This window comes from Ursus americanus, chromosome 19, assembly GCF_024610735.1.
Source record: "Ursus americanus isolate L20-20 chromosome 19, mUrsAme1.1.p, whole genome shotgun sequence".
Taxonomy (NCBI): domain Eukaryota; kingdom Metazoa; phylum Chordata; class Mammalia; order Carnivora; family Ursidae; genus Ursus; species Ursus americanus.
In genome coordinates, this window is record NC_142145.1 from 55,284,426 (window position 1) to 55,298,541 (window position 14,116).

The 14,116-nt window shown below is 41.6% G+C and overlaps 1 protein-coding gene across 4 annotated transcripts in view; it reads left to right on the forward strand.

The window, feature by feature from the left end:
• The window catches only part of PTPRM (protein tyrosine phosphatase receptor type M), a 745,411-nt gene that overhangs the window by 610,014 nt on the left and 121,281 nt on the right, over positions 1 to 14,116 (forward strand). For all 4 annotated transcript variants that reach the window (XM_087869969.1, XM_087869970.1, XM_045781827.2 and 1 more), the window contains one exon: positions 201 to 388. In XM_087869969.1, the coding sequence (XP_087726095.1) occupies positions 201 to 388 (188 nt within the window). The remainder of the gene's footprint in view (positions 1 to 200; positions 389 to 14,116) is intronic.

The following is a 14,116-nucleotide window of genomic DNA, read 5'->3' on the forward strand; positions in this document are numbered from 1 at the left end:
AGATTTCTGCCTCATTCCTATCGGTATTGCCAGTCCCATTTAAATTTCTAAACACCCAACTTTTCTTTCTTACTGAGCCACCGTGGGGATTATTGGAGCCGTCGGTGGAGGGGATGTCAGCGGCAGCTTCTTAGCGTTCTCGTGACCCCCACGTAGCCCCCCGGTCCCGCCTCACTCCCGTCGCGGCCTTCTTTTCCTAGACGAAAGCCACACGATGGCCAGCGACACCAGCAGCTTGGTGCAGCCGCACACGTACAAGAAGCGCGAGCCGGCCGACGTGCCCTACCAGACGGGGCAGCTCCACCCCGCCATCCGGGTGGCAGACCTGCTACAGCACATCACGCAGATGAAGTGTGCCGAGGGCTACGGCTTCAAGGAGGAATACGAGGTGAGCACGAGCGCCTTCCTGGGCGCCGTGGCCGGGACTGCGCCCCCAACTCCTGCAGCTGGTCGGCGGGACCCCGGGGGAGGGGGGTGCTGCCAGAAAGGGACCTGCGGCCATCTGGTGGTGAGGCTGCTTACCGGGAAGGGAACCTACATGAAATGGAAAAAGGAGGACCACTTCACCGTTTCCCTTCATCCTCATACATATGCAACGGAACAGAGGCTGAGCGGGCTCTGTCCCCATTCATGATTACACTTCTTGGCTTTTTCTATAATTAAGTCTGATGTTAAATCCTAATAATGTTGCGGTAGTTATCCAGGAAGAAACTGTCCACTTAAAACAATTACAGAGCAACCAGTGATGTCATGTGGTGGAGATTAGGCCCCAGGAAAAGGGCTGGCTAGTGTCACGGCTGTGACAGCCGCTGTCCTGCCGGCCCAGAGCACCCGGCTGTCCCGGGGCTCTAGTGCGGGCAGCTTCCGGGGACATTTCCAGGCACAGCGATGTTCTCTCACCTTCTCTAAAATGTAGGGCTCACTTTCCCACCTCAGCCATTAGCTGATTCTGTTGGAAAGTCATTCAAGAACTGGAGAGAATTAGTTGATTTGAAGAAGTCGGATTCAAAGAAGTGTCCCATCCCTTGAGTGTGTGTGCGTGGCTGAGGCTGAGGCTGGGGGGGGGGGAGGAAGGTAGCGGGCGTGGATTGCTTTTTTTACCTCATTAAATAAAACTAGTTCACACTCGTTGGTGGAGAAAGAAGTAGCAGTTGGCATACAGTGCAAACAAGATTATGTAGGTGTGGAGCTGTGGACATTTGAGAATGTGTCTGCGATACTGCATCTCCCTGACCAGGTCACAGCTGGGAAACATTTTGTCTGGAATTAAGAGTATTTTAAAAATCAGTTCCTACCACCTCCATACCCTACGAGGTTCAAACTCTGCTTTTTTGTCCCCTCGGGGACACTCGTGATACTTCATTTCATGCTCCAGACACTGGATAGTCTTGGGTTTAGCCCCACTTCTGAGCTGAATCGCCAGAGATTTTATTATAGCTGTCAGAGCCGCGCCACGGCCATGCTGCTTGTAAGACTGGGTCTTTCGGCCACAAGGACAAACAGACACACACTCTGCTCTGCTGACTTGACCAGCCTCCTGTGTTGCCAGTGACCTCAGCTCAGAAGGCTGCTGCACCAAGGAAACTGAGCCTCGAGGGCTGGATTTCAGTCCAGGCTATATTTTCAGATAAAGCTCTGCATTTTAGCAACCCCGAAGTTCTTAGATCTACCGTTAGCAATTTAGCTTGTAATTCGGTGAAACTGACTGCCTTTGCATATTTCCTCATGCACTTTTAAAGGCTAGCTTAGGAATTAATAGGATTAAGAGTAAGACTTCCAAAAGCATTAATATCTTATGAAAGACAAAATTAGGTTAGTGAGAAAATATAAGCCTAATGAATAGAGATGATGTCTTAGTTTTATCCAATATTCTGAATGCAGATATTGCTCAAATGTTTATTAAAGATGTTAATGTCAAAGAGATTAGTTATAGGCTCAAATAACAATTCATAAAGTCACCTGTGTCCCACTTTTCATGGACTATATAAAAATACCCCGAGACTTCCTATAACACACTATAGATGATGCATATTTGAAAGTGTACAAAAAAATCATTTCCCATTCATATCTCCTGAAGAAATATGATTTATAAGTGCATACTAGAACAGTTTATATTCATTTGAAGCAGTTTATAATTGATGATTTATTAAGGGTTGTTACACTGAAATAAAATGTTGTATTAATTAATTACATTTCAAAAAACTCTTTTTCTCATTCTAGCTTTTCAGTGGATCAGAGAGGACTGTAATATATATGTGTATCAAATCGCCACATCACACACCTGAAGCTGACACAATGTTACATGTCACTTATATTTCAATAAACTGGGGGGGGGGAGTAAATACTTTTAAACACCAAAACCGTTATCAGCTTGTTGGGGTTTTTTTAAGAGGGAAAGAAGAAGAAAGGGAAAAAAATTAAAAAGAACATATGCTAGAGAGTAGGAACCAACAGGGAGGTGTTACAGGGAGAATTTTGGAATAGAAGATTCTGTAGGAGATGATCCTAGCGCGCCACGGACACCTCGGTGAACCATGTGGCTGAGTGCACATCCTTGCATTTAATCCACACCTTAAGTTAGGAGTGCCCTGGCTGCCTGGTGCAGCGTGAATCACGCTGTGGTGTGGGACACAGGCCCTGGGGCCAGACTGCCTGTATGCCAGCTCAGCTCTGCATCTTTTTAGCTGTGTGACCTTGGGCAAGCTGTCTACCCTTTCTGGGCCTCGGTTCCCTCATCCGTAAAATGGAATACCTATAGTGTCAACCTCATAAGCTTGTTGTGGGGATTCCCTCATTTAGCCTCATAGGTGCTAGAACTGAATCTGGCATTAAGTGAAGTGTTAACCAGTAAAAGAGAAAAATACTAACTTATAATAAGATCCAATAGAAAAGTTCACACCATGTTCTTTATGGGGAAATTGTGTCATTTTGTGGTTTCAGTCCCTCTCTGTCATTTCTTGTGTTCAGCACTCTGAGGATAGAGTGAGCCAGTCACGTTATGGCTCAGTACATGTTTGCTTCATCTGAAACGCTCGATGGTTTCCTTACCATGTATCACGTATCATCCAAAGTTCCCATTAAAAAGTAACTTAAATGAGTAGGTAGGTTTGATTCTCTGGACAAAGGGTTTGAGAAAATAAGTGTTTCAAAATGAATGCTGTCACCTTTTATTGCTGAAAGAATATTTTCATATCTAAATTAGGAAAGTCCCCGGGAATGGTGTGACTATAGACCACCAAATACTGTTTATTTTTTTTAAAAGGTTCTCAGGTGTCTTTGGCAACAAAAGATGGAGGAGAGGCGGTTAATTGAACAAGTTGCTATGCTCATTAATTCGCCAGCGTGTACTAAGCAGGTGCTGTGAATCTGACAGTGCCGGGGACTCGGAGAACTTCCGGCCCTGCCCCCACCCTCCGGAAGCTCACGCCACTGGAGGAAGCAGCCTTACAGGGACTACAGCATGTCTGTCAGCTTAAACCCCAATGAGAGATTCATAGCAGTCCTTCCACGGCCACTGGGGGCACGTTGGCTGGTCTGGGGCACCAGACTGAGCGAGGATGACTCTTTCCTCAAAAAAGTGAGTGGGAGTTGGCCAGGAAGTGGAAGAGGGCAAATTCCAGGCAGACACAAAAGCTAGAGAACAGGGTATACTCCAAGATGGCAGTCGTGCTGTGTGCCTGAATCCTAGGAAGGGCTGGCCGTCACAGGTAGTCAGGCTCTGATCACAGAGCACCCCACCAGTAGCTTGAACATCACTCTGGAAGCCGTGGGAACTGAAGAAAGACTCAGGTAACACGAGTCTCTCCTGTATTTGGATGGAGACTCATTCCTGCTCTATTTAGCACAACCTGGTTTTTAAACATTATTTGTATGTGGCACACAGGAATTGCTTGAAAGATAATAATCAGCACCCAGAAAAGTAAAGGGGAGAGGGAAACTTTTCACTGAAAAGTGTAGTATGAACTATATTGCTCCGTTCCCATTCAAAAAAAAATTTTTTCTATGGAGTGCTTGGCTTCAGGACTCAGTGAAAAGTAAATGATGTTACATCTCTAGGGATAAAATGTCAAGAAAGTCTCCAGTTGCTGCTGTGACTCCCCAAAATCAATCTGTTGGTCTTTCTGGTTTTCTTCAATCCATGCGTATTGGGGAAAACCAGCCATCTACATTGTAAAATAGTTTTGAAATAGTGACTTTCTCTCTGTTGACAGTGTTTCAACCCATCTGTCTTTATCTTTTCCAAGACAGAAATGTTTGAAATTTGTCCTAAGTGCTGGAAGGATTCATTACCATTCAAGTAGCCGACAGAAGTGAGTCCAAACCAAAGGGAAAACATGTGGTGAGGACGAGACCCAGCAGCATTGAGTGCAAATTTTATATTTGATTTTGTTCTAACAAGATCGTCATATGGTATATCTCACCAGGGAAATGCAGTAATTTGATTCCAAAGAAACTCAGACATGAATCACAATAAAAAAGTAAACATGCTGAATGGAACAGAAAATGGCAGGTTGTCATCAGAGAGTAGATCAGGGATCTCGGGAGGAAGACAGAGCAGAAAGGGCAAGTTTGTTTACAATGCTGCAGAAGTCGCTGGTTCCTTCTCCCAGCAAGCAAAGAGCAGTCTGTGCCAACCCCTTGGGGAATATCTGTGGGTTTACCAAAAATGGGAGAAAAAGGATAGCTACACAGGATGAACGCAAGGTAGGACTGAGCTGTCTTCCCCGCCCCCCCCCCAGACTTGGGCCTTTGTCCCCTGGAGTCACGGTAATTCTGCTGCTTCTGCCTGAACCTACAGGTCCCATCCTAGACACAGGTGTCCTGTGCCCTGTCACTTGTCACTGTCCCAGGGAGCCTCAGCAGAGACCCTGTGGGGTTGGAGAGCGAATCTCTCCCCCTCTGGGGTCCCAGGAAGGCTGCCTTTCATTCTCTATTTTTTGAGTAACTTGAAGTCTCTTTGACGATCGAAGCAGAAAAGACATTAACCTTGTGTAGGACCACAGTTGCTTAATTCTGAAAGAACACATTTTGCTATCATTGTAAAATTAAGAGATAGGAAGGACAGCACTTTAAAACTATTCCCAAATAGGGCATCCTGAAAAACACAGATGGCACTGTTTCATTAGCTAATAATCAATATTGCTCTGGGCCACAAAATTTTATTTTCCGATTACTGGAGTTAAAACTCAAAACCTAAGTAATGCTTTGCAGCCCGCTCTTGAAAAAGAAGTGTACATCTATATCTAAATATATTTAGGAAAGTATTCTCATCCCACTTACTTTTCTCCTGTATATTTCTCAAGGGTACAAGCACTGGTGATTAATTTTATAATTGAACATGGAGACTGTTTTTCAGCCCAATTTAAACTGGGAAATTGAAGATGTTATGTCAAAATCTTCAGGCTTAAGTACAACCTATGCATTTTTCTGAAACCTGGATTATCTTTAAACATGTCTATCTCCTGGTAGCTCATTATAAGTCTTTTTAAAAATGTATGGATTAGATATTTTCCCCTCTCCTCCTTCCCCCTCTTTTCTAAGTAAAATAGCCAGTTTTGTTAAATGGAGCACAATTGTTGACATTTGGCGCTTTTGTCCTTGTTTGACCAAGTTGTAGCAAGTGAAGAAGGCATTATTATTAAAACATCTCAATTGCCCTTCAAAGTCTATTTTTTGCTTACTTGCCTCCCACCTCAGGGAAGCCAACGAAACAGAAAAGAAAAGCACCCCCACTCTGTGGACCTTGCAGGTGTAATTCCTCATCCAGGTTCAGATGCCCTTAGACAGGACAGGCCTGGAAGACAGATGTGGCTCCGAGGGGACAGCCGCAGAGCCTGGGAGGACAGCTCTCCCCGGGGCTGCCCGCCTGTCCCTTGCTGGAGGTGAGCTGGCAGATAGAGAACTGTCCGAACTTCTTGGAATGTTTTCCGAACACTGCACCACAGCCTCTTTGCTGGGTATTGACAGGAGAGGGCGGGGAAGGTGGAATGAAAGGTACTTTGCGTTACTTAGCAGATAGAACCATCGCCTGATACAGCTGCTGCCATGCTTCCGCGCAGCCCGGGGTGGAGGCACCCCCTTCCTGCTCACCTCCAGCCCACACACTTTTCAGATGTGCTTTTCAGTTCCCATTTCGTATTCTGAGGCACCAGCTGAGTCAATCAATTGCCACAATCAGTGCAGGTTATTTTCTGTTCCACAGGATACAAAACAAACAAAGCAAAACCATTGAAAGCTTGAGGATACGGAGTTAGAGGGAGCATTGGCAGGCACCATAAATGCATTAAGAATCACAACAGCTGTGCCTCCAATGGCTGTAGCAGCCAAGTGAGTTTTGACATGTTTTTTTCCCTTTAATTATTATGGGGAGGCTGAGCTGGTCCATGAGAAAATGATAAAAACTTCTATCTGAAATTTTGAAGTTGCTCGAGCTATTTGGGGCAAGTCAAGTGCATGTGTTTATAGATACTTTCTTCATAGATAAAAGTTTCTGCATACTTTTAAATAATGCAATAGAAAGGGTTGATTTTATGGTGAGTCCTTGGTTTATTTTTTTCTAAACTGCGAACGTAAAAGTGTCTGTTCTATTTCATTGCATGCTCTTTGTTGTCATGCTTGCTTTCAGGACCTCTTATGTGTTCATTGGTTTTTTAATTCAGTTGCCTTTTGCCCATGCCCCTGATGATATCACGTACATGCTCAAACTTCAGAAAATTTGGTTAAAAATTGTTATTTCCTGCAACAGTATTTCTTTCCTCTGATGAGAGTTGATGGCTGTAGACATTTACCAGCTTGTTTCAGGCCCCTCTGGTCAACTGTCTGGTTTCCATTTGGAAGCTGGTTGTTGGAATTTTCTATCCTGGGAGAAGTTGAGTACTTTTCCCACTTGTTAACATGCTTTTAGTGTCAGATGCCATTAGTCACAGGACCTGGCCCAGAAGGGACTACAAATGTGCCTGTGTCCTAGCTCTCGCTGACCTTGTGTGTTTGGGATCAGTCGGATGCTGTCACCACCCAGCTAGCCTCAGCAGGGCCGTCATTGCCTCCTCCCTTGCCCTCACTGCCACATCAGCCTCGTACAAGTCCTGAATGCTCACCCTGCCCACCATTCCCAATTCCATCCCTCCCACTGCCTGGTCCTCACGTCTTGCCTGAGCCATCACGAGAGTACCCTAACTCACCTCTCCACATTTCATGTCCTCTGTTCCTTCTCCACTCTGCAATCAGTTTTTTTCATAAAATGTAGATGTTATCACGTGTGATGCTAAAAATTCTGCTGCGGCTTCTTTCCAAAACTAAGAAACTCAGCGTGGTCTCCTCAGACCTCCATGACATGACCTCACACTGTACTTCAGGCTTGATTTTTAACTGCAGCCACTTTCCACCATGTGCCTTATGGTCATCTCTCCACCCCAAGCACCTTCATGACTCTGGGCAGTTCGTCACGTTGTGGCCTCTGCCTCGACTGACTTCCAGCTCCCTCTTTATGCGCCTGATTCCATTAGACCCAACTCAGATGTTACCTCCTCTGGGCGCTCTCCTGGTTCTCGCAATCAGAAACAACCTGGCCTTCTACTATCTCATAGCTCTGTGTTCGAGTAACACAGTAGGCAACACATCAACGGATAATACAGCGGGCAGTATCTTAACTGATAATATGCTAGGCTGTATATTAATTGGCTTATTCAATAGATATTTGACAAACACTGCTAACTAGAAGTTACTTTGTATTTGCTAAATTGATTTCTGTGTATTTAAACACATACACCCTTAGAAGGGGAGATGAAATTAAAGATGGATAGAACTATGACAGAACACACACTCACAATGATATAAATCATCCTACAGCCAACCAGGAGTTAGCAACAGCCAACCAGGAGAAACTGTGCTGACCAAGTTGAGCCTTACCAACAACCAATGGTTTCAAACTGGTACTAATGGACGTGGGTCCAGCACATCATTCTACTCACTGAAAGCCAACCATGTGTTTAACAATTTTAGGATAAATATTTGTAATCCACGTTTGCTTTAAATTTCTTATTTAATTGCAATAGAAATAATGTAGAATTATTTAGGTGAGACTTTAACCTGACTATTCCAAGGGAGAAACCCTATATCATCATACACAGTTTGAAAGCTCATCAAAGTAATTTGTGTTATCATGGACATATTTCAGCGGGGAGCAAGGTCTGGAGGAGCAGACTTTTCATAAAGTCTTAATCAGCTCTTAGAGTTTTGATCATGATGTTGATGGTACCTGCCTCTGGCTAGCACCTCCTGTGTTCTGCACTGTACAGAGATGTTCACGCACGCACACGCACACGCATACGCACGCATGCACAGGGATCGTTCTAACCGCAGAGCTAGTACATCATTATCATACCCATTTACAGACAAGGAAATGATGCCAAATGGAAGTAACCTCCCCAAGGCCATCCCGCCATCGAGTGGCGGGATTTATCCCATATCTGTTAACTCTAAAGCACATGTTTTTTTCCATTGTGCCAGTCACTTCCTCACGCAACACCACAGAGCTACAAACCTATGGAAATTAACCTTGTGGTTTATTGATTTGACTTGTGATTTCATGGCCAGGGGTGTTATTTTTCCTGTCTGTGGTTTTGTTTGCTGTGAAGTGTTCTGTCCTCTGGCAGAGGACCCGTCCAGCCCTGGGGGCCCGCTGACAGTGCCAACTCTGCCTTTCCGCATCTCGGCGGCAGCAGATGCTGCCCATTCATCTCGCTCGGTGCCCCAGCTGAGAGCGAGGTCACTCCAACATTGCCCCTCTCCTGCTCTAGATGTTCATTGTCGAGAAATACAGGAGACTCATTCTGCAGATCTCAGCCTGCCTGGCTCCTCGGAACTCCACCAGGACCCGTGATAAGCTAAAATCAAGCTATAGCTGGAGAGTGTGGATTCTATATGCTGTTTCCCTGGATTATTACTGCCAACCAACCCAGTAAAGGGAGGAAGTGAGGGAGAAAATGAACATGTACACTTGAGCTGCATATGAAAGCCCAAGGTTTTCTGAAAGATCCTTTCTGGAAGATGTTGAATCTCTTTTAAATGAGATGATACAACACAAGAATGACAATGTTGTTCATTGGCTCTTTGTCCTCAAGGCAGAACCAAGATAACACCTTTAAGCTTTGACTAAATGATACAAAAAATAACTAGTTGAAAAGTCAATCATCTTTTCCCAACAGTAGTGCTATACAGTAGAAAGGACAATAGATTGGCAATTACAGGACTTGGGTCCCAAGCCTTTGACCTGTCGTGCCATTGAAGAGTCCCTCCAGCAAACCACTCGACTTCCCTGAAGCAACTCAATCCGTTGTGCAGAGCAAGTGCTCACTGTATGTCTCTGACATCAGGAGTGCCGCCCCTCAGGGATGCCAGACTTCCAGTTTGGCTGACAAATGTCCATGGATGGGATGCTTTCCAGTGGGCAACACTGACTGGCTGCCTGACAGCCACAGCCTGGCGGTCACTTCAGTGTAGAGTGCCATCACCCAGCATCCATGGGCAGCTCTCTGGCTCTCCCTTGCCAGTTGTGAGTTCATTCAGCATTGCCAAAGGAGGTGGTTTCCATCCCAGTATAACCTTTCTAGCTTTTCCTCCCCTCTGTTCATCCAACTCAACCCCTCCCCACTGTAACTTCTAACCCTCACCCCATTTCCAAAACACTGACAACTCTGGGAGGATATGGTAAGAATATTAGTAAATTTTTGTATCAAGCCCTCATCATGTCTGAAATGTGTTTATGATCATAATTCCAATATGTCTTTAATCCCCACTGTCCCAGTTTTTAAGGATCATGAATAATAATAAAATATATGGATTAAATGTTTTGAATTACTTAATTTATTTCACATGTCATATTGTATCAGTTCACATTATCGTTTCAGGTATTATGCAGACCAAAATAATATTGAATCAGAGCCCATTATCTTTTTGACCTGCCCTATCACTGGAAAGAAAGAAAGTGTGCTAACTTTTCCAGATTTTTCTTTTGCATCTTCTGAAATAAAAGCAGTTTTACATCCATGTTGGAATTGGCCCGTATCACTCAGTATCTTGCGCATTTAAAAAATTTCTCACTCCCTTTATCTTTTATTGTTGCCCTTTAGGGATACCTTTTATCTGTTTACTTTTGGGAAATTATACAAGAGATACTGAACAGTTATAATGTCTTCCGTGTTAATTATAAATATACAGCATATGTTTTGATACGTATTGTATTTATGTGCTTTAGGTAATTATGCATTTGAGTTCTTTGCCAATTTTATGGCCAAAGTATTTCACTTGGCTGATTACTACATATATTTTAAGCCTATTTCTTGAAACATGAAGAGAATATACTATAAATCCAATTAACATAATTTATCTGCCTAAAGAGAATGCTTGCTTGTATTTTTTCTCTATTTTAATGATGAAAAACAGTTGTAGGATACAGAGTAACAAAATATGTTTTTAAAGGTTTCCAAGTCCTGATTTTATTGTTGTTTTCCTTTAAAAGCAACATGAGGGCACCTGTGTGGCTCAGTTGGTTGAGCAGCCAGCTCTTGATCTGGACTCAGGTCATGACCTTGGGGTCCTGGGATCAAGCCCCACGTGGGGCTCTGCGCTCAGCGGGAAGTCTGCTTGAGGATTCTCTCTCACTGTCCCTCTGTCTCTCCCCCCACACGTTCTCTCTCTCTCGCTCAAATAAATCTTAAATAAATAAATAAATAAATAAATAAATAAATAAATAAGAGCAGCACATAATTTTTAAAGAAATTTGGAAATTTTAAGAAAAGTCTAAAGAAAAAAAGGAAAAATCACCCATAAGCCCACTATCAATTTTCAGTACATTTCAGTACATCCAGTATTTTAATGCATTAAAATCATCATATAGTTTCATACCATGTTTTCCCACTTAATATCGTATCACAAATGTTTCATATGGCTTTGTCTTAAACACTGCTATGAATAATTCTTTGGATTTATCTCCATTATTTTCTATAGGAAACACCTGTCTAAGGTGCTTAAGTTTCTTCATGCATATTGACAACTTGCTTTCCAAAAAGGTTGTGCCAATTCACACTCATCATGACCAGTCTCCATGAGAATGCTTATTTCAACACACCCGCACTACAATAAGCAATTTTTATTTTTAATCCTTGCCAGTTGGACAGATGCAAGAAGAGTATCTCGTTATTGTTCCATTTGAAGCTAGGTATGTCTTCATATGTTTACTGGCCATGTGAAAATTGTCTTTAGTGAATTGTTCATATCCTCTGCCTCTTTTTTTCACTAGGGTGCTAAGGTCTCCTGCTGACTTGTATGCTCTCTTTGATGGCCTACCTTGTTCTTCTTTAGAAATGGGTTGGCAGTCCTTAGGCTTTGTGCTTCCATAATCCACAAATCATCTTGTTCATGGAAAATGTGGACATTTTATGCAGTCGACTTCATGGAAAACTGTAACTTTGTTTGGAATTGCACGGGATCCATTTATCAATATTAAGAGAATTGACCTCTTGGCAATATTATGTTTTCCTATTTGTAATATGGTTTATGTCTCCATTTATTTGGATCTTCCTTTATAATTTTTTGTAAAGTTTCAAAAAGTTCTCCATAAAATCTTGTACATCTTTTAGTTATGTGTACGTTTTTGTTATGGCAATAGCATCTTTTAAAGTTACATTTTCTTGGGGCACCTGGGTAGCACAGTCAGTCCACCGTCCAACTCTTGGTTTCGTCTCAGGGTGGTGATCTCAGGGTCATGAGATTGAGCCCCATGTCAGGCTCCATGCTTGGCTTGCAGTCTGCGTAATACTCTCCCTCTCCCTCTGCCCAGCCCTGCTTGCGCTCTCTTTCTCTCTCTCTCTAAAATAAGTAAAATAAATCCTAAAAAAAGTTAAGTGGGGCACCTGGGTGGCTCATTTGGTTAAGTGTCTGCTTTCAGCTCAGGTCATGATCTCAGGGTCCTGAGATCAAGCCCTGAGTCGGGCTCCCTGCTCAGTAGGGAGTCTACTTCTCCCTCTCCCTCTCCTTCGCTCCCCCCCCCCATTCTCTCTCTCACTCTCTCTCAAATAAATAGAATCTTAAAAAAATAGTTATATTTTCTTATTGCAAGGATATAGAATATATGCATAAGTACCTAGAGATGTGTGTGCGTGTGTGTGTGTGTGTGTGGGTGGGTGGGTGGGTGGGTGGGTGTATATATATGTTTATGTGAAAACACACACACGCTATTATTATTGCCTTTTGTATATTACTTCTATGTCCAGAAACATTTTTCAGCTATCTTTATTTCAATGATTTGTCTGTAGATTATTCTAGAGTTTTCTGTGGAGAAATCATTTCTACTGTCATTAATGACTATTTGTTTCTTTTTAATCCTTATACATTTTATCTATTTCTTCTTGTTTATAAAGCTGACTAGAACATTCAGTATAATACGGAATAAAGCTTAGGCTGGTAAGCATCATTGTCTTGGTCCTGATTTTAAGAGAAAATTCTTTTAATGATTAATAATTAGTCGGCATCAAGTTGAGGGCATTCCCTTCCATCCCTGGTTTATTGATATTATTTACCATCGGTAGATATTGAATTTGATAGAATGCTCTTTCAGTATTTATTGTTATATAAAATACTTGATTTCTTTAATATGTTAGCATGGTGAGTTCATTAATATAATTAATATTTCTAATATTAAACCAACTCTTCATTCCTGGAATAAACCTAACTTGGTCATGATACATATTAAACATTGCTGAATACTGTTCACTGATGATTTTTGCATCTGTGTTCACAATTGATTCTAGTCCCTTAATTATCCATTTCCCTTTATTATACTTTAGAATGGAAAGTATGTGTACTTTTTTAAATGAATAGGATAGCACTCTGTATTTGTGTGTGTGTAAGATTTCAAATTATCTTTGGAAGTAGCCTGTGAAACTGACTAGATCTGGCCGTTTCCTCATGGTAAAATTTTTAATTACTAAGTTTTCAATAGTTACAGATAATATTTTCATAGGAATTTGTGCATTTTATCTAACTTATGTAGAGGCATACATGTGTTAATATTTTATTATCTTTCTAATTTGTCTGCATTCATGTTCCTTTTTTTTTCTTTTTTCATTATTAATGTTGTTTATTTGCACCTTCTGTCTTTCTTGTTTCTTGAATATTCTTGCCAGAGGTTTGTTAGTTTTATTATTCGCCTTTTCAGAGAAATAACTTTTGGCTTTGTTGATCTTGAATATTGCATTTTTAAATATTCCTTCTGTTCCCACTCTTTATTAATTTCCTTCTACTTTCTTTGAGTTTCTTTTTTTTTTATTCTTAAATGGGGTGCTAAACACATTAACTTTCAAGCTTTCTTTTTTCTAATGTAAGCATTTATTTAAGGCTCTTCATTTTTTTCTCTAAGTAAGAGCTAAGTACTGTTATCGTTGACTTTTGAGTGTTTAATTTTGTAATTTTCATCACCATTTCTTCTTTGACCCATAAGTTATTTAAAGGATGGGAGTGCATGAGTGTGTTTTATTTATCAGTGGATAGGAAATTTTTTTGTTGCCTTCTAATTAGTGATTCCTAACTTAATTGCACTACGAGCAGAGGAAATTCATTGACATTTGTGCATACTATTTAGAGCCTTACGTATTGTCGACTTTCTTAACTATTTTATGTATTTTAACAATAGCATTGAGTGCAGTGTTCTCTATAGTCTTTGGGTCAAGCTTTTCTAAAAATTTTGCTGTTCAGAGTTTCTATATACTTAACTAGCTTTTTGTCTATTTCATCCAACAGTTACTGAAAGAGACATGTTAAAAGAAGTCATATATTTTGCATCTAGGTTATCAGGGAAAAACAAATGTAGGACTGTCATCTCTTCCAAGTGACTTGAACATTACATCATTAGGCTGTGAGGCTATTGTCTTCCATAATATTTTTGTCTTATAGTTAATTTTGCCCTAATTTCAATATAAGTATGCCAATTTCTTTCTAATTAGTATTTTCCTGTATATGTTTTCAGCCTTTCTATTTTAGTTGTCACTCTTGCAGATAACTATCATTTGTTGGAAATACTGATATATATGTGAATTCATTTCTATCACCTTATTCTGTG